General features: G+C 51.6%; 1 protein-coding gene across 1 annotated transcript in view; it reads left to right on the top strand.

The window, feature by feature from the left end:
• The window catches only part of DRC1 (dynein regulatory complex subunit 1), a gene marked incomplete at its 5' end in the record, with an annotated part of 49,953 nt that overhangs the window by 23,311 nt on the left and 3,384 nt on the right, over nt 1–23,258 (top strand). The window contains 6 exons of the mRNA XM_081187131.1: nt 1,634–1,773; nt 4,690–4,824; nt 16,147–16,382; nt 19,492–19,655; nt 21,014–21,103; nt 22,661–22,747. Coding sequence (XP_081043257.1) covers nt 1,634–1,773; nt 4,690–4,824; nt 16,147–16,382; nt 19,492–19,655; nt 21,014–21,103; nt 22,661–22,747 — 852 coding nt within the window. The remainder of the gene's footprint in view (nt 1–1,633; nt 1,774–4,689; nt 4,825–16,146; nt 16,383–19,491; nt 19,656–21,013; nt 21,104–22,660; nt 22,748–23,258) is intronic.

Consider the following 23,258-nt stretch of genomic DNA (forward strand, 5'->3'; position numbering starts at 1 on the left):
ACAGGGCGGGTGCCACTACCGAGAAGGCCCTCTGCCTGGTTCCCTGTAACTTGGCTTCTCGCAGGGAAGGAACCGCCAGAAGGCCCTTGGCGCTGGATCTCAGTGTCCGGGCTGAACGATGGGGGTGGGGACGCTCCTTCAGGTATACAGGATCGAGGCCGTTTAGGGCTTTAAAGGTCAGCACCAACACTTTGAATTGTGCTCGGAAACGTACTGGGAGCCAATGCAGATCTCTCAGGACCAGCGTTATATGGTCTCGGCGGCCGCTCCCAGTCCCCAGTCTAGCTGCCGCATTCTGGATTAATTGCTGTTTCCGGGTCACCTTCAAAGGTAGCCCCACGTAGAGCCCATTGCAGTAGTCCAGGGAATGCCAATGTGATTGCAAAGAAGGCTGGGAGACAAAAATCACCTGGGGGGCGTACAATTTTGGGGTCCCTTCTTAGCTTCCCAGACCAGGACGAGGGCTGTGATGCCCCAATTGTTCCTCTTAATTCAAGAACCATTCTGGGGACCATCAAGATCCTTGTTTCAATTGCAACCTGAATGATTTCGTCTCATCCTCTGCACATAATTTCCCCTCTCCCCGTTCTTGGCTTTTTACCCCTTGCTCAGTGTCAGATGTCGGTGGTGGTTGCTCGTGAGTAACCAGGCAGGACTCCGACCTTTCTTTAACAGGTTTTATTTTGGTGCAAAACTGTTTACAGTGCAGAACCATCAGTTCATGGCTGCCTCAATCGCTCGCAGAATCCGGGAGTGGTCGTTTCCGGTTCCTCCCCCAGCATAAGAGCTTAGTCACCCCCAGCCTTTTCCTTCCTTCTTTGCGCTTTACACCTCTGTGCAAGGTGGGCGACGGAAGAGGCGTGCTTTCCTCCTGACAGGCTTGGCAAAGAGCGGTGCCCTGCCGCATCCTCTAGCCCTTTCACCTCCTTTACCCGGGACGTGTGGCTTTCCCCACCCTCAGACTGACAAGGTGCGGCGCTGGAGCTCCCAGGAGCATCCTCTGGTCCCTTCCCCTCTTCCCCGCTGGAGGTGTGGCTTTCCCCACCGCAGGAAGAGGAACTGCTTCTCAAGATCTTCGGAGGTTCCCTGTATCCCTACTGCCCCTCTGCCTCCCTTCCCTGTTCCGATCCTTCTATATAGTGAGAAGGTGGGGAGGGGTATTACTCAGAAGGGTGGTGGGAATGGGAGATTGGCAGATAGCTGAGATGAGCCTGTTGACGACTCTTAACGACTGCAATAGGTCTTCCAGGAAAAGGCAAGGGGTGAGAAGGTGAAAAATGGCTTAGTCATGTATAATGAGATAAGAATCCAATGTCTTTGTTCAAACCAGGTCTCTCCATGGTTTTGAGTTTGGTAATGACCAACTTAGTCAGTCTTTAAGGTGCTACTGGAAGGATTTTTTTTATTTTGACTATGGCAGACCAACACGGCTACCTACCTGTAACTGAATCCTGATTAGTTGTGAGTGTAGTCAGCGGCTGTCCTGATCACAAGTGATCCAAAGACAAGATAGGCACCAGTTCCATGGGTCATGTCAAGCCGCAGAGCTGGTCTCCTCTGGAGCAAGTCCACGAGGGGGATTTGAAGCATGGCCTCTGCTTATTCTTCATTCCCTCCCCTCTTTGGGTGCCAGATCCTGGAGCAGCAACTCCAGCAAATGAAAGCCATCTACCAGCTGAACCAGGAGAAGCTGGAGTACAACTTCCAGGTCCTGAAGAAACGGGATGAGGAGAACACCATCATCAAATCCCAACAGAAGAGGAAGCTCAATCGGTAAAGGAGCCGGGCCGTCTTCCCCTTCTTCCCTTCCCGCAGCCTGGAATATAAGCACACCAAATTCTCTGCTGGATCGCGGCCTTAGTATGGATGCTACTATCCTGCCCCTTGTCCACAGAGAAGTTTCTGGGAAGTTGATGCAGGATGTGCGATATGCCTCTGAAGCAAGAGTCAACACCAATACAGTGGTACCCCGCAAGACGAATGCCTCGCAAGACGGAAAACCCGCAAGACGAAAGGGTTTTCTGTTTTGGAGGCGCTTCGCAAGACGAATTTCCCTATGGGCTTGCATCGCAAGACGAAAGCCCATAGGGAAATGCTGGCGGTCGGGAGCAAAGACTTTCGCCCACAGCCGGCCTTCAGAAGAGGACCTCTTCTGAAGGCCGGCGGGGGGCAAAAGTCTTTGCTCCCCCCCGCCTGCCTTCCCCCACGCCTGCCCCGGGCGATCTTAAAATGCTGGCGGGCGGGAGCGAAGCGTTCGCTGCCGACCCCCAGCATTTTAAAATCTCCCCGGGACAGCGCTGCTGCGAAGCCAGGCTGGGGGGTGGGAACACCTTCTGAAGGCGGGCGGGGGGCGAAAGTCTTTGTCCCCCCCTGCCTGCCTTCCCAGGGGCTTTTAAATTGCCCCGGACAGCGGAGAAGTCCTCCGCTGTCCGGGGCGATTTTAAAATGCCGCCCGCCAGCATTTTAAGATCGCCCGGACAGCGGAGAAGTCCTCCGCTGTCCCAGGGTTTTTTAAAATGCTGGGGGTGAGAAGAAAAGCCCTTGTCCCCGTCCCCCCCCCAGCCTTCAGAAGAGGTCCGGGGACAGACTGTCCCCGGACCTGGTCTGAAGGCGGTTTCCCTAGGAACGCATTAATTGATTTTCAATGCATTCCTATGGGAAACCGTGCATCGCAAGACGAAAAAACCGCAAGACGAAGAGACTTGCGGAACGAATTAATTTCGTCTTGCGAGGCACATACAGTGGTGCCTCGCAAGACGAAATTAATTCGTTCCGCAAGTCTCTTCGTCTTGCGGTTTTTTCGTCTTGCGATGCACAGTTTCCCATAGGAATGCATTGAAAATCAATTAATGCGTTCCTAGGGAAACCACCTTCAGGCCAGGTCCGGGGACAGTCTGTCCCCGGACCTCTTCTGAAGGCTAGGGGGGGGGACAAGGGCTTTTCTTCCCACCCCCAGCATTTTAAAAAACCCTGGGACAGCGGAGGACTTCTCCGCTGTCCGGGCGATCTTAAAATGCTGGCGGGCGGCATTTTAAAATCGCCCCGGACAGCGGAGGACTTCTCCGCTGTCCGGGGCGATTTAAAAGCCCCTGGGAAGGCAGGCAGGGGGGAGCAAAGACTTTCGCCCCCTGCCCGCCTTCAGAAGGTGTTACCACCCCCCCGCCCGGCTTCGCAGCAGCGCTACGAAGCCCGGCAGCTGGGGCAGCTGTTCCCGCCCCCCTCCCCCCTTCGGAACATCGTTCCGAAGCGGGGCGGATGGGGCAGCTGTTCCCGCCCCACCTCCCCCCTTCGGAACATCGTTCCGAAGCGGGGCGGATGGGGCAGCTGTTCCCGCCCCCCTCCCCCCTTCGGAACATCGTTCCGAAGCGGGGCGGATGGGGCAGCTGTTCCCGCCCCACCTCCCCCCTTCGGAACATCGTTCCGAAGCGGGGCGGCTGGGGCAGCTGTTCCCGCCCCCGCTTCGGAACAGCGTTTTAAAATGCTGGGGGTCGGCAGCGAACGCTCCCGACCCCCAGCATTTTAAAATCTCCCCGGGACAGAGACTTCTCTGCTGTCCCTTGGAGATTTTAAAATGCTGGGGGTCGGCAGCGAACGCTTCGCTCCCGCCCGCCAGCATTTTAAGATCGCCCGGGGCAGGCGGGGGGGGAAGGCAGGCGGGGGGGGGAGCAAAGACTTTTGCCCCCCGCCGGCCTTCAGAAGAGGTCCTCTTCTGAAGGCCAGCTGTGGGCGAAAGTCTTTGCTCCCGACCGCCAGCATTTCCCTATGGGCTTTCGTCTTGCGATGCAAGCCCATAGGGAAATTCGTCTTGCGAAGCGCCTCCAAAACAGAAAACCCTTTCGTCTTGCGGGTTTTCCGTCTTGCGAGGCATTCGTCTTGCGGGACCTCTTCTGAAGGCCGGCGGGGGGCAAAAGTGAATTTGGGGTAGCCCAATGCAAAAATCCTGAAGATCCATGTGGTTCTGTGCCTTGTAACCACCTTTTTGCGCCATTGCGGCCCCGGGAAACCATGGATGCGTGATTTTTTTGGTGCAGGCTGTAGCCATGGACATGCTGTGTGATCTGATGGTGAATTTGGGGTGACCCAATGCAAAAATCCTGAGGAACCATGGGCTTTTGCCTCTCCTCTCCCAGGCAGCCTCCGCTAGTGTCCCTTATCTCTCTTCTGATCCCACCGATCAGCTGTTTCCTTTCAATACTCCCTTCCCTCTTGTTTGCCTTAGTGTCTTTTCCTTAGCTGGAGGAGTTTTTTTGCTCCTCCCTTTCTTCTAATTCCTCTCCTCATTGCTTTAGTCTTCCTGTCCCCCCCCCCTTTGCAAGTTTGCTGTCTTTACCTCCCCCCTCCCAGGCAGCCTCCTTTATCTCTAGCGTCCCTTATCTCTCTCCCCGATTGGCAAACAATCAGCGGCTTTGTTTCAACACCCACTTCCCTCTTTCAAAAAAAAAGAAAAAAAAAAAAAGCATGATCTGCTTTTTGCCCCTGGGCAATTCGGCTCCAGGGACCTCGCATTCGCTCAGTAAGATGCACAGACATTTCCCCATACTTTTTAGGAAGAAAAAAGTGAGTCTTATGGAGCGAAAAATACGGTGTGCCCCTTCTCTTCTGCTGGGGCCCTTACCACCACCCTCAGGTCTCGCTGGGTCCGCTCTTCCTTTTCGTAAGCCGAGCTCCGCCTCTTCCCCCCGCCTCCAGGTTGCACGATATCCTGAACAACCTGCGCCTCAAGTTTGCCAGACAGATCAAGCAGTACCGCGAGGAGAACATGGCTCTGACGGCTGACTACAAACGGATTGTGCAGCAGTACAAGGACCTGCAGAGGACCATGAGGTAGGGCTGCACTGGGGCAGCAGAGCTCGTGTGCGGGCAAAGACTGTTGCCCCTTGGCTGCAACAGTCCGAACCTGGGTTCAGCGGGACCGTGCGCGAGTCAGAAGGGCCGAGGCTCAAAACAGCTTGGGGCAGTGGGCGGGTTGTGTTTCGAGTCCTTCCTGCTCAGCCCAGGTGCAGACAAAAACGATCCCAGCTCTGAGAGGCTGATTCAAAACTTGCTGGCGCAGGAAGCTGCCTCCCTACCAGATTTGGCCTGATCAGGATCTGACCTGGGGAGCTGAAAGAGTTCCCTGTCAGCTTTGCCTTTGAGCCAGTGCCAACGACTGGGCTCAGCCTCTTCAGCCCCGGTGCCCTGATTGGGCCAGGTGAGCTGGGAAGCACTTCCAGAGACCTTCCACTCAGGAAAAGAAGTCTAAGTGCAATGGAGTCACAACTTTGAGCTGTGAGCACCAAACTCAGCGCCACAGTCAGCGGAGCACAGCAAAGTATGGATTACACGAATGACAGCTCTGAAGCTTAACTTCTTTATTCTGTTACAGCCACTGCAAACTAAAATTAACTATACCGTGGTACCTCGGGTTACAGATGCTTCAGGTTAGATACGCTTCAGGTTAGATACGCTTCAGGTTACAGACTCCGCTAACCCAGAAATAGTACCTCGGGTTAAGAACTTTGCTGCAGGATGAGAACAGAAATCGTGCTCCGGTGGCGGGCGGCAGCAGGAGGCCCCATTAGCTAAAGTGGTGCTTCAGGTTAAGAACGGACCTCCGGAACGAATTAAGTACTTAACCCGAGGTACCACTGTATAGGGTGCCGACATTCTGCATGAACTAGTTGCAGGGCAACATGTGCAAATAACTTTAGATACCTATTGTTGTTGTTGTTTAGTCGTTTCAGTCGTGTCTGACTCTTCGTGACCCCATGGGCCAGAGCACGCCTATTAGGTCCATAAATTACCATATAGCATACAGTGGTACCTCGGGTTACATACGCTTCAGGTTACAGACTCCGCTAACCCAGAAATAGTACCTCGGGTTAAGAACTTTGCTTCAGGATGAGAACAGAAATTGTGCTCCGGCGGCACGGCAGCAGCAGGAGGCCCCATTAGCTAAAGTGGTGCTTCAGGTTAAGAACAGTTTCAGGTTAAGAACGGACTTCTGGAATGAATTAAGTACTTAACCCGAGGTACCGCTGTAAACTAAAGACTAACAGAGGCTACTGGACTGCATGAGTGTTACAGATCGTTATGCAGTCATCTTATCTCTACACAGATAACGCTCGGACTCCCACAGAGCCAGGCAGGAGCAGAGGAAGCAATGAGTAGATTCCGCCCCCTCCTTCCTGAAACATCATGAGATTCTTGCAATGGGAGGGGTGAAATATCTACATTCCCCACCCCTGGTCTACGCTGGCAACAGCTCCGCAGGGTTTCAGACAGGGTGTCTCTCCCAGCCCTTGCTTAAGATGCCGCTGGAGATTGACCAGGGACCTCCCACATACGAGGCAGGTGCTCTACCATCACAGCGGTCGACTAAAGATGGATAAAGGGAGAATGATCTGCCCAAGGCCACCCCTTGGACTCGACGAAGGAGTGGGGATTTAAGAAGTGGATTTCACATCCCTTCCAGGCGCTCCCACCTTGCTTGAGATGGCTCCGGGCTTCACTGACTGATCAGCACATCAGGAGCCAGAAAGGAAACTTCCTTCATGCTTTGATGCTTTGGCCTGGCTCTGATGTGCTCTGGTCCATGGGTAATAATAAAAAATTTTATTTATACCCCGCCCTCCCCAGCCAAGACTGCTAACAACCAATAACAAAAACAAGTTGATTGAAATACAACTTAAAAAACAAGATTAAAATACAACATTAAAACATTAAAATGCAGCCTCATCACAGGAGGAGAAAGGAAAAAAGAGAAAGAGGGGGAGGGGGAGGGAGTCAAATTGATTCTAAGGCCAGGCGGAACAACTCTGTCTTACAGGCCCTGCGGAAAGAAATCAGATCCCGCAGGGCCCTGGTCTCATGAGACAGAGTGTTCCACCAGGAGCCAGTGCTGAAAAGCCTCTGGCTCTGGTTGAGGTTAATCTGACTTCCTTAGGGCCCGGGACCTCTAGGGTGTTGCTGTTTCTGGACCTTAAGGTCCTCCGTGGGGCATACTGGGAGAGGCGGTCCTGTAGGTACAAGGGTCCTAGGCAAACTAAGGCCCGGGGGCCAGATCCTGCCCAATCGTCTTCTAGCTCCGGCCTGCAGACGGTCCGGGAATCAGTGTGTTTTTACACGAGTAGAATGTGTCCTTTTATTTAAAATGCATCTCTGGGTTATTTGTGGGGCATAGGAATTCGTCCATTTCCCCCCCTCAAAATATAGTCCGCCTCTCCCCCCAAGGTCTCAGGGACAGTGGACCAGCCCCCTGCTGAAAAAAGTTTGCTGATGCCTGCTCTAGTCTATGTCTGGATGATACGTAATAAAGCATTGGCGTGTATTATTATTATTTGAAAAAAGTATATAGCTATGTACATTGACAGGCAATGTACAAAACGCCCTTTTTATGCTGGCCGTTTGTACGCATTTAGCAACATTGGAAGACAATGCGTGGCCAAAGGGCAGCATAAGTCAACAGACAGGCTGAAACTGAATGCAAAAATATGGAGATGACACTGAAGGATTCTGAGTGTGTAGCGACTCATGATCTCAACAGTTGCTGATGCATTGCGACAGCTGAATATTTGCCGAATATTTGGTGGCTGTTATTGCTCAGGAACCCACAACGCTCCACACCAAAACAGGCTTGCAAAACCAGCCCTCGGGTTTCGCCCTTGCTAATACATCAGAAGGAACAGGAAGAGCTGTCCGGCAGCGAAACAGTCTCCCCCGGGAGGTTGGAAACTCTCCTTCCTCAGGACGTTTTTTATGCAGAGGTTGGATGGCCATCTGCCATGGATGCTTCAGCTGAGATTCCTGCATTGCAGGGGGTTGGACTAGATGACCCAGGTCAGACCTCACCTGGAGTACTGTGTCCAGTTCTGGGCACCACAGTTCAAGAAGGACACTGACAAACTGGAACGTGTCCAGAGGAGGGCAACCCAAATGGTCAAAGGCCTGGAAACGATGCCTTATGAGGAACGGCTAAGGGAGCTGGGCATGTTTAGCCTGGAGAAGAGGAGGTTAAGGGGTGATATGATAGCCATGTTCAAATATATAAGAGGATGTCACATAGAGGAGGGAGAAAGGTTGTTTTCTGCTGCTCCAGAGAAGCGGACACGGAGCAATGGATCCAAACTACAAGAAAGAAGATTCCACCTAAACATTAGGAAGAACTTCCTGACATTAAGAGCTGTTTGACAGTGGAATTTGCTGCCAAGGAGTGTGGTGGAGTCTCCTCCTTTGGAGGTCTTTAAGCAGAGGCTTGACAACCATATGTCAGGAGTGCTCTGATGGTGTTTCCTGCTTGGCAGGGGGTTGGACTCGATGGCCCTTGTGGTCACTTCCAACTCTATGATTCTATGATTCTATGACCCTTGGAGGTCCGTTATAACTCTTCCATTCTATGACTCTGTGTGCTAGTACGCAGGCCTGAGCTCAGATCCAGTTTGGAAATCATAGAATGGTAGAGTTGGAAGGGATCCTGCGGGTCATCTAGTCCAACCCCCTGCGATGAAGGAAACATTTGGGCCAACATGGGGCTAGTGCTTCTGACCCTGAGGTTTAGAATTAACTTGATCACCTCCCCATCTTTTTTCCTTTTCCTCCTGTGACGGAACTCCTCCTTGGGGAATTCCCTGGCTTTTTTCTGGCCCACGTAGGACCAGTCTGGATAGTTAGCCTTGGTGAAGACTTGATGTCAGAGCTGCTTGAAGATCCTAGCTCACAGAGGATCACGCTAGCCAGCGATCATTAAGTAAAAGTCTTTATTGAATTACTGTTTCCATTCTCACGCTGCTGCGCGCAAACTCTACGTCTAGTAGCTAGATCGGCGAAGCTCCGTCTGAGTCTCCGCCCCATGAGCACCAACTTAATATCCTAGCCTTGCTCCACCTTTTCCGCCTGACTGTCCTCCTCTGGGTCCCTCTACCCCCCGGGGCCTCCTCCTTCCGGGATTCTTCTGACGCTGACCCGGACCCTCCTGCCTCCTTGCGCCGGGCTTTAGGACCTGGTTCCCTCTCGGGGCTGCTTACTGCGCCGCCTTCCTCTGCATTTGAACTTGGCGCGCGCGCCCAACCTTCCACCTTCCTCTTAACCGTTTCTTCGCTCCCCGATGGAGGTGTGGCCACTCCTGACTCATGCCCTCCCTCCTGTGGTGAGCTGCCAGCGCTTCCCCCCTGGCTCCCTTCCTCTTCCCTGCTTCCTGGCGGTGACGCTGGTCCCGATTTCCAGCTGCTCCCCCCTGAGTCCCTTCTGGCTCTATCTTCCTGGGGTGCCCCCCTTGCCCTGGCCACTGGTGCTCCTTTCTGTGAATCCTCTGATTCACTGGAAAGACTAGGAGATCTCGGGTCGTCGTCATCACTCATCTTTTCTTCTGCCTCCTCCCCTTCGCTCTCTGTTTCCTCCCTTGCCCGTGCCTCTGCTCCTAAACCCCTGACATCCATCCCCCCCTCGAAGCCCCCCATTCCCCCCTCCCCTCCTTCCGGTGCTGGAGCTGGGGGCTGCTGTTGCAAAGGGACGAACGTCGGATATCGGTCGCTTCCCGTGGCGGGCCTCCATCTGAAGTCTTCCGGTTCTTCCTCCCTGCTCTCGTCGACGACGGTCACCTCCGCTTCCATCTCTGTGCCGCCGTGCTCGAAACCAGGGTCGTCCCCGAAAATGTCCATGTCCGTCTCTCCCTCACTTCCTCCTGGCGGCGTTGCTCGTCCTGAGCATTCCAGCCACTTTCTGCGGAACTGCTCCTCTGGCCTATCGTCCCACCAATACGAGGGTTCTGAGGCGGATCCCGAGGGTGACCCCTCCGGGGAACGGACGTCTCGTGTCGGTTCCTCGTCCGAGTCGAACCCCCGGAACGTGCTGGCCGAAAGCGTGGGCGTGAAAAGCCAGTCGTCGAAAAAGTCTGCTGGCATAGGTCTATGTGGGAAGAGGGCATGAAACTCGTCTTTGAGCAGAGGTTCGTCTAAGGCGTAGCCCGGCACCCAGCTGTTCGCACTGGCCGGGGTGCCCTCCTTGGCGAGAAAGTATTCTACCCCCTCTTCCCCCCATCTGGAGTCCAAAATCTCCGTGACTTCGTTGATGCGCTCCTTCTGTGCCACTCCCGCGTGCCCTGTTCTGTCTCTGGCCGGACTCGGCGCCGTTCCGGGTTCCTGGAACCTGTGCGGTGCCTTGTAGGGAGTGAGCACCGATCTGTGGAATACCGGATGCATCCTGGAACCCTCCGGAAGTGCCAGTCTGAAAGCTACCGGGTTGACCTGCTCTTCGACTTGGTAGGGCCCCAGTTGCTTATGCCCTAGTTTCTTCTTGGCCAACGACCTGGCCGGCACTGCGTGGGCTGCTAACCAAACCCAGTCCCCCACGTGGAGCTCTTCTCCAACCCTTCTGTGCTTGTCTGCTTGTACCTTGTATGCGTGCTTGGCCAGCTCCAGGTGGCGCCTCAGCTGATCGTGGACTTCCTGCAGCTCCGACGCGAACGCATCTGCTGTCTGCGGCTCCCCCTCCCCCATTCTTTCCAGTCCCGGGAAGGTTCTGGGGTGCCTCCCGTTGTTGGCGAAGAACGGCGTGACCCCCGTGGACACGTGCTTCGTGTTGTTGTAGGCGAACTCGGCAAGCGGCAGGTAATCCACCCACGTCGCAGGCTGTTGATTTGCATAACATCTCAGGTACTGCTGCATGATGGCATTGACCCGCTCCGCTTGCCCGTTGGTCTGCGGGTGTCTCGCCGACGCCAGGTTGATCTTGACGTTCAGGAAGCCCATCAGCTTCTGCCAGAAATTCGAGATGAACTGCCGCCCCCGGTCGGACAGAATAGACCGTGGCAGACCGTGAACCTTGAACACGTGGTCTATGAACAGTTTGGCGGTTTGCTCTGCCGTGGCCACCTTAGCACACGGAATGAAATGGGCCATCTTGGAAAACAGGTCCACCACCACCAGCACTGCCGTCTTGCCCCTTGAGCTGGGCAGATCCGTGACAAAGTCCAGGGCCACCCTTTCCCAAGGTTCGACCGGAGTTTGCAGCGGTTCCAACAGTCCGGCCGGCGGTTTGTGCACTGGTTTGGCCCTCTGGCAGGTGTCACACCTCGCCACGTAGTCTGCGACCTCCCCTCTCATTCCAGGCCACCAGAAATCCCTGGCTACTAATTCCACCGTCTTCTCCTTGCCAAAGTGCCCGGCCGTGGGCGCGTCGTGCAGCTGCTGCAGCACCTTGGCTCGAAGTTCGTCTCCCGGCACGTAGATGGCCCCTTTACGGATGAGCAATCCATCTCTTAGCTGGAAACCGTCGGCCGCTGCCTTGCCCCTTTGCACCTCTGCCATCTTTGCTCGTGCGAAGGAGTCCCCCTGCAACGCTCGTCGCACCGCCTCTAGGTCCACGGTCGCCGCGGCGCACGCCCACACTGTCGGTGCGAAGATGTGCATGGCGGCCGCTGGTGTTGCGTCCTCCAGATACTGTGGCTTACGGGAGAGAGCGTCTGCCATGATGTTGGTGTCCCCCGGGACATACTCTATTCGGAAGTCGAAGTTCGCAAAGAACTCAGCCCAACGTATCTGCCTCTGGTTCAGGAACTGTGCCGTGCGCCAGTGCTCTAGATTCTTGTGGTCCGTGCAAACCTGCACCGTGTGCTTGGCGCCGATCAGAAAGTGCCTCCACGCCTTGAACGCTGCATGAATTGCCAGCAACTCCCTGTCCCATATGGTGTAGTTCTGCTCGGACTTGCTGAGCTTCCTGGAGTAAAACGCTCCCGGTCGCCACACCCCCTGCGGGTCTTTCTGCAGCAGGACCGCCCCCACGGCTCTGTCCGAAGCGTCTGTCTCCACCCTCATCGGCTTGCTGGGGTTGACATGAAGCAGCTGCTCTTCCGACGCGAAGAGACGCTTGAGTGCCTGAAAGGACTGCTCCGCCTGCTCTGTCCAAATGAACTTCTTTTTCTTGGAGCTAAGCGTGTCAGTGATGGCCGCCGTCTGCATCGCGAAGCCCTTGATAAACTTGCGATAGAAGTTCGCAAAGCCGACAAACCGTTGGACCTCCTTCCGGTTGCGCGGGCTCTTCCAATCCAGCACCGCTCGAACCTTGGCGCTGTCCATGGCGAGCCCCTTGTCAGACAGCTTGTAGCCCAGAAAATCCACCTCCGTCACGTCAAATTGGCACTTCTCCAGCTTGGCGTAGAGCCTATGTTGCTTTAGCCTGCTCAGCACTTCCTTGACGTGCTTGTCATGCTCCTGCTGCGACTCCGAAAAGATCAGGATGTCATCTAAGAAACAGACGCACGTCTTGTAGAGAAGTCCCGCCAACACGTGATGCATAAATGCTTGAAAAACGTGGGAGCCATTTTGCAATCCAAAAGGCATAACTCTATATTCGTAGGTCCCCAGTGGCGTGAACATGGCTGTCTTCCACTCATCACCCTCCCGCATGCGAATGAGGTTGTACGCCCCCCGCAGGTCCAACTTGGTGAACACTCTGCCCTTCCGTACCTTCGCGAGGAGGTCGTCAATTCGGGGCATGGGGAAGTCCGATGGCCTAGTCACACTGTTCAAAATCCTGTAATCCACTACGAGTCTCTTTTGGGGCGTGTCCCGCTTCTTAACAAAGAATACGGGACTGCCCCCCACTGCCTTGGACTCCCGGATGAAGCCGCGCTGCAAATTATGATCAATGAACTCCTTGAGTTCTTGCAGTTCGTCCTCTGACATGGAATACAGTTTCCCTTTAGGCAGCGCCGCCCCCGGCAGCAGGTCAATTTTGCAGTCATATGGTCTGTGAGGGGGTAGCCTGTCTGCCTCCTTCTCGCAGAAAACTTCCAAAAATTCAGCGTACTTGTGGGGAATCGCTTGCAGCGTGCCTAGCAGCAGCTGTGACTCCTCTTCCTCTCCTTCCTGCCTGGGCACGATTCAGTGTTCAGCACAAAAGGAAGAGCCGAAGGTCAGCTGCCTCTGGTACCAAGCCATCGTTGGGCTGTGCTTGTCCAGCCAACTCATGCCCAATACAACGGGCGTGTCAGATAGTTGAGTGACGTTGAAGCTGATGATTTCTCTGTGATTCCCAAGTCGCATCACCATTGGTGGCGTCTGCTTCACCACTTGCCCCCCGAGCAGCTCCCTGCCATCCACCGTGACAACCTGCAGGGGCAGTGTGGCTGGCAGCAACTGCACAGCGTGCCTGTCGACAAAGTCCTGCCCTATAAAGTCCGCATTGCTGCCTGAGTCGATGGTGATTGGCACGTCTATGGTGATTCCATTGGGCAGCTGGAGAGATGCTGTGAGCCGCACTACTGGTTTGGGCGGGAGGGGGTTCACGGGCTGCAAAATTTCTGGGGACTGCGTCACTAACACGTCTGGCTGGGCCCCAGTGCCTCTTCCTCCAGCCAGACTGCGTCGTTTCCCTGCTGTGGTCCTCCTTGCTGCGTTGCTGCAGTCACCATTGCTGAGGCTGCAGTGAGCTTGTGGGGCCTCTGGGGACACTCTTTTGCCATATGCCCTGGTTCCTCACAGACGTAACACTTCCTGTTCCCTCTAGGAGGCTTCGCTTTCACTGCTGCCGGTGCTAGGGCTCTGGTTGCTGACTGAGCCCTTGCACCTCCAACCTCCATAGGTTCGGCTCCTCCTCCTGGCGGAGGCGTGGATTGCGCCCGCGCTGCTTCTCTGGGAAGGAAGGAGGGGCCCCCGGCTGGTTCGCGCCCTCCACGCCCTTCGTCCCTGCTCCACGGACGTCCTTCCAGCCTCACCCCCACTGCCAGTGCCCTCTGAACGACCTCCTGGGTGGTTCGGGGTCTCTCCCCCCTCGCGATCTCATCTTTAATCGAGTTGTGCAGCCCCTCCCAAAAGAGGTCTCTTACAGGAGCCGAATCTCTGTCCCATTCCAGGGCACTGACCAAGGCGGAAAAGCGGGCATGATACTGCCTGACGCTGGCCCTCCCTTGTCTCAGCCCATGCACCTCCTTCCGTGCAAGATCCACGTCAATACTTGATAAAAAGCACCCATCCATCGCTTTAATAAAGGCATCCGCATTCTGGAGCGCCGGATCCTTATCTCTCCATAAATTGCGTAGCCATGCTTTCGCATCCCCATGCAGATGGGACATGATGAACCCCACTCTCTCTTGTTCATCTCTAAAGTCTTTATGCAGCAGTTGCAGTGCGCACAGTACGTCGGCTCTAAAGTTGGGATACTGTTGCAGGTTCCCATCGAAGTGAGAGAGTAGCCCGCCTGCCCGTCTCGCCAACCCAATTCCCTCCTGCCGGGGTGTCTGCTTTGTCAGCACGTCTAACCTGACCTGGAGATCCCTGCAGGCGGCAGCTGCCTCCTCCTCTCTCTTCCTGGATGCGAGAACCTCGGCGTTCAGTTGTGCCACTGCTTTTCTGAGGTCCTCTATCTGCTGCTCAGCCGTCATGTCGTCTGCCGTTCGTGAGCTCGCTAGTTGGCACCTGTTTCTCTCCCCTCCTCGAGGCTGTAGATGCCCACAATGATGAGACGGAGCTTACTGTCAGAGCTGCTTGAAGATCCTAGCTCACAGAGGATCACGCTAGCCAGCGATCATTAAGTAAAAGTCTTTATTGAATTACTGTTTCCATTCTCACGCTGCTGCGCGCAAACTCTACGTCTAGTAGCTAGATCGGCGAAGCTCCGTCTGAGTCTCCGCCCCGTGAGCACCAACTTAATATCCTAGCCTTGCTCCACCTTTTCCGCCTGACTGTCCTCCTCTGGGTCCCTCTACCCCCCGGGGCCTCCTCCTTCCGGGATTCTTCTGACGCTGACCCGGACCCTCCTGCCTCCTTGCGCCGGGCTTTAGGACCTGGTTCCCTCTCGGGGCTGCTTACTGCGCCGCCTTCCTCTGCATTTGAACTTGGCGCGCGCGCCCAACCTTCCACCTTCCTCTTAACCGTTTCTTCGCTCCCTGATGGAGGTGTGGCCACTCCTGACTCATGCCCTCCCTCCTGTGGTGAGCTGCCAGCGCTTCCCCCCTGGCTCCCTTCCTCTTCCCTGCTTCCTGGCGGTGACGCTGGTCCCGATTTCCAGCTGCTCCCCCCTGAGTCCCTTCTGGCTCTATCTTCCTGGGGTGCCCCCCTTGCCCTGGCCACTGGTGCTCCTTTCTGTGAATCCTCTGATTCACTGGAAAGACTGGGAGATCTCGGGTCGTCGTCATCACTCATCTTTTCTTCTGCCTCCTCCCCTTCGCTCTCTGTTTCCTCCCTTGCCCGTGCCTCTGCTCCTAAACCCCTGACACTTGATGTTTTCTTTTCTTTCTTTTTTTTATAATATTTTTTAGGTTTTATCAATAGAAAAGTTTAGAAAAATACAAAAACGAAAAAGATACAAAATTACAAAATACAAAAATACAGACATTAAACACAAAGAAAGAAAAAGAAAAAACACATACAAAAGAAAAACAAAAATTCCCTCTTTCTTAATTTCTCATCTTTAGTTAACTTATTTTCCTGACTTCCTCACGTCTCCCATTTTTGTATCCCTTTTAGAAGTTGGTTCAGCAAATTCATGTCCTATTAGTTTATCTATTATTAATCCCATCTTACATTTTACCTTGTTGCTAGAACCCCTTCAATTCAGTTACAGATAGGTAGCCGTGTTGGTCTGCCATAGTCAAAATAAAAAAATTCCTTCCAGTAGCACCTTAAAGACCAACTAAGTTAGTTCTTGGAGAACTATCTGAAGAAGTGTGCATGCACACGAAAGCTCATACCAAGAACTAACTTAGTTGGTCTTTAAGGTGCTACTGGAAGGAATTTTTTTATTTTGCCCTTCAATTCATTTCAATGTCATCAGCATTCAAAAATTTTACAATATTTCTGCAAATAAGTTTTAAATTTCCTCCAATCTTCTTCCACCAACTCTTCTCCCTGGTCTCGGATTCTGCCAGTCATGAAGACTTGATGATTTCATCCCCAAAAAAGTTTTTGAGTTTCTGCTGAAATGAGGCTGCATTTTAATGTTGTATTTTAACCTTGTTTTTGAGTTGTATTTCAATCAGCTTTTTTTTGTTATTGGTTGTTAGCCACCCTGAGCCCGATCTTGGCTGGGGAGGGCAGGATATAAATAAAAAATTATTATTATTATTATTATTATTATTATTATTATTATTATTCTTATTCTTATTCTTATTCTTATTCTTATTCTTATTCTTATTATTATTGCCTCATGCTCCACCTTTCACCTTCAACGCAGGCACTTTGCCATCGTGGACGCTGAGCACTTCCTGGACGTGTGGCTGATGAACGAGGAGGAGGCCAAGGCCCTGATCCGCAAGGTCTTCAGCGCCGACCGCGTCATCCACGCCCAGCAACTGGGGTTACAGTGGATCGAGCCAGACAGCTGGTTCCTGCACAATGTGGGTCCCATCGTGCACAGCAAGAAGATGAAATCGGCTAGTGAACTGGCTAGGGAGGTGATCATGCCAGAAAGTAAGCAAGGCTGTCTCTCACCCCCAACCCCACCCCTCTGCTGCTTGGGAACATAGGTGTAAAGGTAAAGGGACCCCTGAACATTAGGTCCAGTCGTAGCCGACTCTGGGGTTGCGGCGCTCATCTCTCTTTACTGGTCGAGGGAGCCAGCATACAGCTTCCGGGTCACGTGGCCAGCATGACTAAGCCACTTCTGGCGAACCAGAGCAGCACACGGAAACGCCGTTTACCTTCCCGCCAGAGTGGTACCTATTTATCTACTTGCACTTTGACGCGCTTTTGAACTGATAGGTTGGCAGGAGCAGGGACCGAGCAATGGGAGCTCACCCCGTCGCGGGGATTCGAACTGCCGACCTTCTGATCGGCAAGCCCTAGGCTCTGTGGTTTAACCCACTGCGCCACCCGCGTCCCTTAACATAGGCATAGGAAGGTGCTTTAATCAGACCATCAGCCCACCTGGTTCAGTGTTGTCCACACTGACTGTCAGCAGCTGTCCGGAGTTTCAAGCACGGATGCTCTCCCAGCCCCTGAGATCTGGAGGATGGCATCCAGGGTCCTTCTGCCTTGAAGGCTGAGGCTCTGCCCCAGGGCAAGACCCCTTCCCTCTTTTTCCATGTGGGTCTGTATTCTGCTCCAAGCCTACAGCGACCCCCAGTCCTCCAATGGGGGCAAGTTGTGCAGTTTGAAGCCATTGGCATAAAGGTGCTTTTGCACATACAGTGGTACCTCGGGTTACAGACGCTTCAGGTTACAGACTCTGCTAACCCAGAAATAGTCCTTCAGGTTAAGAACTTTGCTTCAGGATGAGAACAGAAATTGTGCTCCGGTGGCACAGCCGCAGCAGGAGGCCCCATTAGCTAAAGTGGTGCTTCAGGTTAAGAACAGTTTCAGGTTAAGTACGGACCTCCGGAACGAATTAAGTACTTAACTTGAGGTACCACTGTATAGTTCTTCTTCCATCAGTACAAGTTTTCAACAAATATTAGGATTCCTTCAGCAAGGAACGAACGGGCAGGGTGGGAGGCCATTCCATGGTGATTATTTTTTCCTGGAAATAAGGGATAGAAAGTTGCCTTTTTAAAAAAACCAAAGCAGGACCTGGGATTTTGGGAAAGCTGGATTTTCCCATCATGTTATATTTTTTTTTATTTCAAAATATACAAATATTGCATAGATAACAAATACATATATTGATAACTTCTATATGAATCAAATAATAATGACCAAATAATATCAAACTCAGTGAACAAAAACCTTACATCTCTACATATATTCAAGAAAAGGAAAAAGGAAACAGGAAAGGAAAAAGACCACTAAAATAATGACAAGAACACACACTTTCTAAAAATGAAACAGAAAAACAAAGAACACACACACACACACACATGCAAAAATCATTAAGTTTCTATTGTTAGATGTTATTCAGTGATTTTCCCATCCAGTTAATCCCAAATTTGCCCTGTGGAAAACCAGATTAATTGATACGCAGGTTATGAAAATGGTGCCAGAATCTATAGATGTGCCCGGTTTTGCGCAGTTCATTTTACTGCTAAGCAGTGAGAGGAGCATGGTATTCAGTAAGGGCGCTTAAGCCCCTTCGTGTGACCAAGCCATCACTGGAAACCATCCTCTGCTCATCCCTGTTTCCTTCCTTGAGTTTGCCAGGTGCTACTCATATGTTTGCATAAAGCAGAATTGTAGAAACATAGAGTTGGAAGGGGACCCCCAAAGGTCATCCAGTCCAACCCCCTGCAATGCAGGAATTTCAACTAAAAATCCATTACAGATCACCATCCAATCTCTGCTTCAAAACCTCCAAGGAAGGAGAGTCCACAGCCTCCCAGGGTGGACCGTTCCACTGCTGCAGTAATTACAGTAAAGCAATTAAGAAAATATAATAATTACAGTAAAGTAATTTAGGCTGAGATAGTGCCTCAGCTCTTTCCAGACAGGTTGCTGGAGGGCTTAGCTGCACCTCTTTGTTGCTTAAATCAGCATGCAGAGGAGAATCAGCAATTCTCCTGGGTGGCTGGGTTTGTGCCTCTCTCTATTTCTAATTTTTTAATTTGATTTTAAAAAGTATAAACATACAACAACAAAAATTCTGAATCCAAATATCGAGATCACTCTGAATAATTCTTTTGTTAGATACTATTCAGTGATTTTCCCTTCCATGGGTCCTAATGATATTAGTTACAACTGCATATCAATACTTATCCAATTTTTTTATCCTTCTAAACTGTCCATACCTTCCATTACTTTACAAGTGTGGTTAAAATCCTGCTAATGCTTTAACCTGCTTACAGTGGCCTCATGAGTAAATTATAAATTTCCCCCGTTCCTTGTTAAAGTCCTTGTCTTCTTGATTTCTGAGCTTCCCAGTTAGTTTTGCCATTTCGGCACAGTCCATCAACTTGGATTGCCATTCGGTTTCCGCCTCTCTTTTATTTTATTTTATTTATTTAATCATTTTTTCAATACAAACGGCAACCACAAAAAAAACGTACAATAAAAACCACAATAACACTAATAACACAATTTAACAATTCAGATTTCTGATATACCTATAACTACACCTTTTGAACAATATTTCCCCACCTCTCCTCCCCTTACTTCCCACCACTGTCTGCCTTATCACTTAAGTATTGCTTCCAGATTTCTTCATATTTATCCATTCTTAATTTGCATCAATATGCAATTCGTTTGTATATAACTAGTCTGTCCATATTGGCAATCCATGTGCTCAATGGAATCTTTTTGCGGCTTTTCCAATTCATCAAAACAAGTTTTTTTGATTCTAATGTGGCACGGTACATCCATTTTTTTTGACCCCTTGTAATCTCCCACGTTTCCGGTATATAATTTAGATTTAAATTCAAATCCCCTAGATAACAATTTCTTTTTATTACTCTTGCTATATATATCCTCACCTCGCACCAAAATGATCTTATCATCAGGCAGTTAATCATCATATGTACTAAGTTCGCATTTTTACTTCCGCATCTCCAGCAGTTGTCTGCATTTGTTATTTTCTTCTGGTAAAGTTTTGCTGGAGTCCTGGTTTGCACCTCTCTTTATCCCCACTTCTGGGCATCGCTCTTCCCTTCAGCCAGCAGGTCCCTCACATTGGAGGGCGGCTTCCGAGATGAGAAGGAAAGCGCCCCAGATGAGGACCGCCAGGGGCCTGAAGGCGCAGAGCCAGAGGTCAAAGCGCTTTGGTCCATCTCCACCAAGACCGTCAAGCACATCCTGGAGCTCCTGTGCGATGAGTCGGTGAGCTGAAGCAGGGTGGGGGGCAGGCGGGCAGGCGAGCAAGTGGGATGCCATGGTTGCTGGACTTGCCCTGCCCTGCCAGCAGGACCTTGCAGAGCCAGGCAGAGGCCTGGGCCAGGTAGACAATGTGGCCCCCACTTTTTTTTACCCTGAAGTCTTATAAATAAGTACAGTGTTGCCCCGCAAGACGAAAGCCTCGCAAGACGGAAAACTCGCTAGACGAAAGAGTTTTCCGTTTTAGAGGTGCTTCGCAAAACGAATCTCCTATGGGCTTGCTTCGCAAGATGACAATGTCTTGCGAGTTCCTGCTGGTTTTTTTCCCTTCCCCCCCTTTTTCTAAGCCGCTAAGCCGCTTATCAGCTGATCCGATCAGCAGATAAGCTGCTAAAAGCCGCTAATAGCGCTAATAGCGCTAATAGCGCTTATCCGCTAATCCTTCAATGGGCTTGCTTCGCAAGACGAAAAAACCGCTAGACGAAGAGAATCACAGAACGGATTCTTTTCGTCTTGTGAGGCACCACTGTATATAACATAATTTTTTATAATGTATTATAATTTTAAATGCATTTTACAATAAATACATTATTCATTTTAAAATGTATTATACAATTTTTAATAGTTCAATAATGTATTTAAAAAACTATTTAATTATAATAATAATTAAAACTTCTCCGTCTTCTTATTCTACTCTTAAAAAAGACGTATGCTTGTGAGAAAGCCGCTATTGCTCATAAGCCACTATTTCTTTAAAAAACATGGTTTCCACCAAATTTTATCCTCATTGAGCTATATGTACTCCTTGGGTGTAAGTAACATTCCTGGCCTAAATTTTAAACAAATGGCCACATCTTCATCCATTTTTCATCCTTTTCAAAAAAAAAAAAAATTAGCGATAAGAAAGCCAACACACTTTAAGGTACGTGTGGTTTTAATTTTGGGCAAGCAAGATTTCAAACAAAAACTCACCAGCTTTTAACAGCATGAAAAACGTGGCCCACCATCATGTTCGCGGCGCGCTGGCTGCTGGAGCCTTGGTCGCCTCCACCCACCCAGCGCCCGTTCTGTGCTCCTCTGCGGAGTCGATCGCAGGTCCCGCTCCGGACGCCAGGGAAGCTTTTCTCTCACGCCGCCAGCCAGGGCCCCAGGGAATCCGCCCACCACCACCTTTGCGCCTCCACGTTCGCCCCAGTGCATCCCCTGAGGTTGTGAATAAGCTGACCAAGGCCCCCTTTGGAATCGGGGGCCTGGGCCAAGTGGCCAATATGGCCCCCCCTCTGTCTGGGCCTGCCTGCCGGGGACTCAGGAATGCCTTCGCCTCTGGGCCGTGAGGAATCCTTTGCCCTCCTCTCTTTTGCCAGGGCTTCCTGATCGAGAGCAAACTGCGAGGTCTCCTCCAGCCCTTGGAAAAGCACGACCGGACCCTCATGAGGCTGGACTCCATCTTCACAGTAAGGTTATGGGCCCATCGGCCCGTTTTGGGTTCCTCCCAGTTTCTTTCTCTCTCTCTTTTACAATCTGAAGTTCCACATTTTCACACATCAATTTATTGGGGTGGAGGGGGGAAATCTCTATGGAAGTTTGTTTATTTCAGGCATCGGCAAACTCAGCCCTCCAGATGTTTCGGGACTACAACTCCCATCATCCTTGACCACTGGTCTTGCTAGCTAGGGATGATGGGAGTTGTAGTCCCGAAACAACTGGAGGGCCGAGTTTGCCTATGCCTGCTTTATTTGTTTCACAACTTCTTCCTACCGCCTGACTGCAAAAGAAAATTCCAAAGCTGTTTACAAAAAAAGACAAAACAATAAAATTAGCAATGGGAAGAACTGACAACAATAATGTAAGTTCCCCCTTTCTCTTTTAATCTTTTTTCTATCTCCATATCTCTACTTCTTTCTCCCTCTTTTCATCTGGGTTGGTGTTTTTTTCGAGATCAATGTTTCCCAAACTTGGGTCTCAAGCTGTCTTTGGACTACAGTTCCCATCACCCCAACCGCAGGTCCTGCTAGCTAGGGATGCTGAGATTTGCAGTCCAAATACAACTGGTCTAGATCAGGGGTCGGCAAATGTTTTCAGCAGGGGGCCGGACTATATTTTATTGGGGGGGGGGGAAATGAACTAATTCATATGCCCCACAAATAACCCAGAGATGCATTTTTAATAAAAGGACACATTCTACTCAGGTAAGCCACCCCCCACAACTCTCCCCTCCCTTCTCCACAGCACTGGACAAGCCCCGGTGGCTGCTTACCTGTGTCTTGCGAGTGGCAGGGGTTGGCGGCGAAGGGATGATGAGCGGCGCACGAAAGGGCTCTGGCTTGGAGCTGAGAGCAACAAAACCCGAATTGAGCCTGCTTACAATGGCGGCCGCTCGAGCGCTCACGCTGCTACTGGCACCAACAAAACCCAGTCCCCTTCTTCTCTGCTCTAGGCAAGGCGGGGAGAAGCAGGGAGGGGGGAGGCGCCGCCAAACGCGCCTGCTGGTGCAGCCCAAACGATCAGATCCACGCCGATCCGCACGGCGATTCCCGGACTGTCCGCGGGCCAGATCCAGAAGCCAACTGGGCCGGATCCGGCCCCCGGACCTTAGTTTGCCTACCCATGTTCTAGATCAGCCTTTCTCAACCTGTGGGTCCCCATATGTTGTTGGACTACAACTCCCATCACCCCTAGCTAGCAAGGCCAGAGCTCAGGGATGGTGGGAGTTGTAGTCCAACAACATCTGGGGACCCACAGGTTGAGAACTGCAGGTCTAGACTGACATTTTAGCTTGGATAAAAAAAATATATTTGATAACAATCTTTGCATTTCTCTTTTTTTAAAAAAAAACCAAAAACCCACAATGTGAGATTTTTCCAAAAGTTGAAACAAACACAGCCACTTCTACCACGGTGGACGGGCCTGTCTGAGCTCTTCCAGAAGCTCACCTGGGAGGAGCATCGCACGCTAATCCTGGCACTGGAGGCTAACCGGGCGCCTGCTGAGCTTTCCCTTCCTCTCCGCAGGCTCTGTCCATCGTCAGCGAAGACGACGTGTATCACCTGGTGCAGTTCTTCAGGGGCTTCAAGGCTCAGCAAGTGGCTGCTAATCCGGTAAGGCCGGGGTGGGGCTGGAACATGGCAATGGGGCTAGCTCAGACACAATGAAACATAGGTAAAGGTAAAGGGACCCCTGACCATCAGGTCCAGTCGTGACCGACTCGGGTTGCGGCCCTCATCTTTCTTTCCTGGCCAAGGGAGCTGGCGTACAGCTTCCGGGTCATGACTAAGCCGCTTCTGTCGAACCAGAGCAGCGCACAGAAACGCCGTTTACCTTCCCGCCGGAGCGGTACCTATTTATCTACTTGCACTTTCGAACTGCTAGGTAGGCAGGAGCAGGGACCGAGCAACGGGAGCTCACCTAGTTGTGAGGATTCGAACCGCCGACCTTCTGATCGGCAAGTCCTGGGCTCTGTGGTTTAACCCACAGCGCCATAAATCCTTAATTGTTATCCAGCTCCTTTTACTTCCTTTGTCACTCGAATGCTAGCACAGAGCCAAAACTATTATTGTATTTTTGAACATATCTTCTACAACCATCCCATTTTTCCGCAAATTTTTGCTT

The sequence above is a fragment of the Podarcis bocagei genome (assembly GCF_964188305.1).
Source record: "Podarcis bocagei genome assembly, chromosome: 3".
Classification (NCBI taxonomy): Eukaryota; Metazoa; Chordata; class Lepidosauria; order Squamata; family Lacertidae; genus Podarcis; species Podarcis bocagei.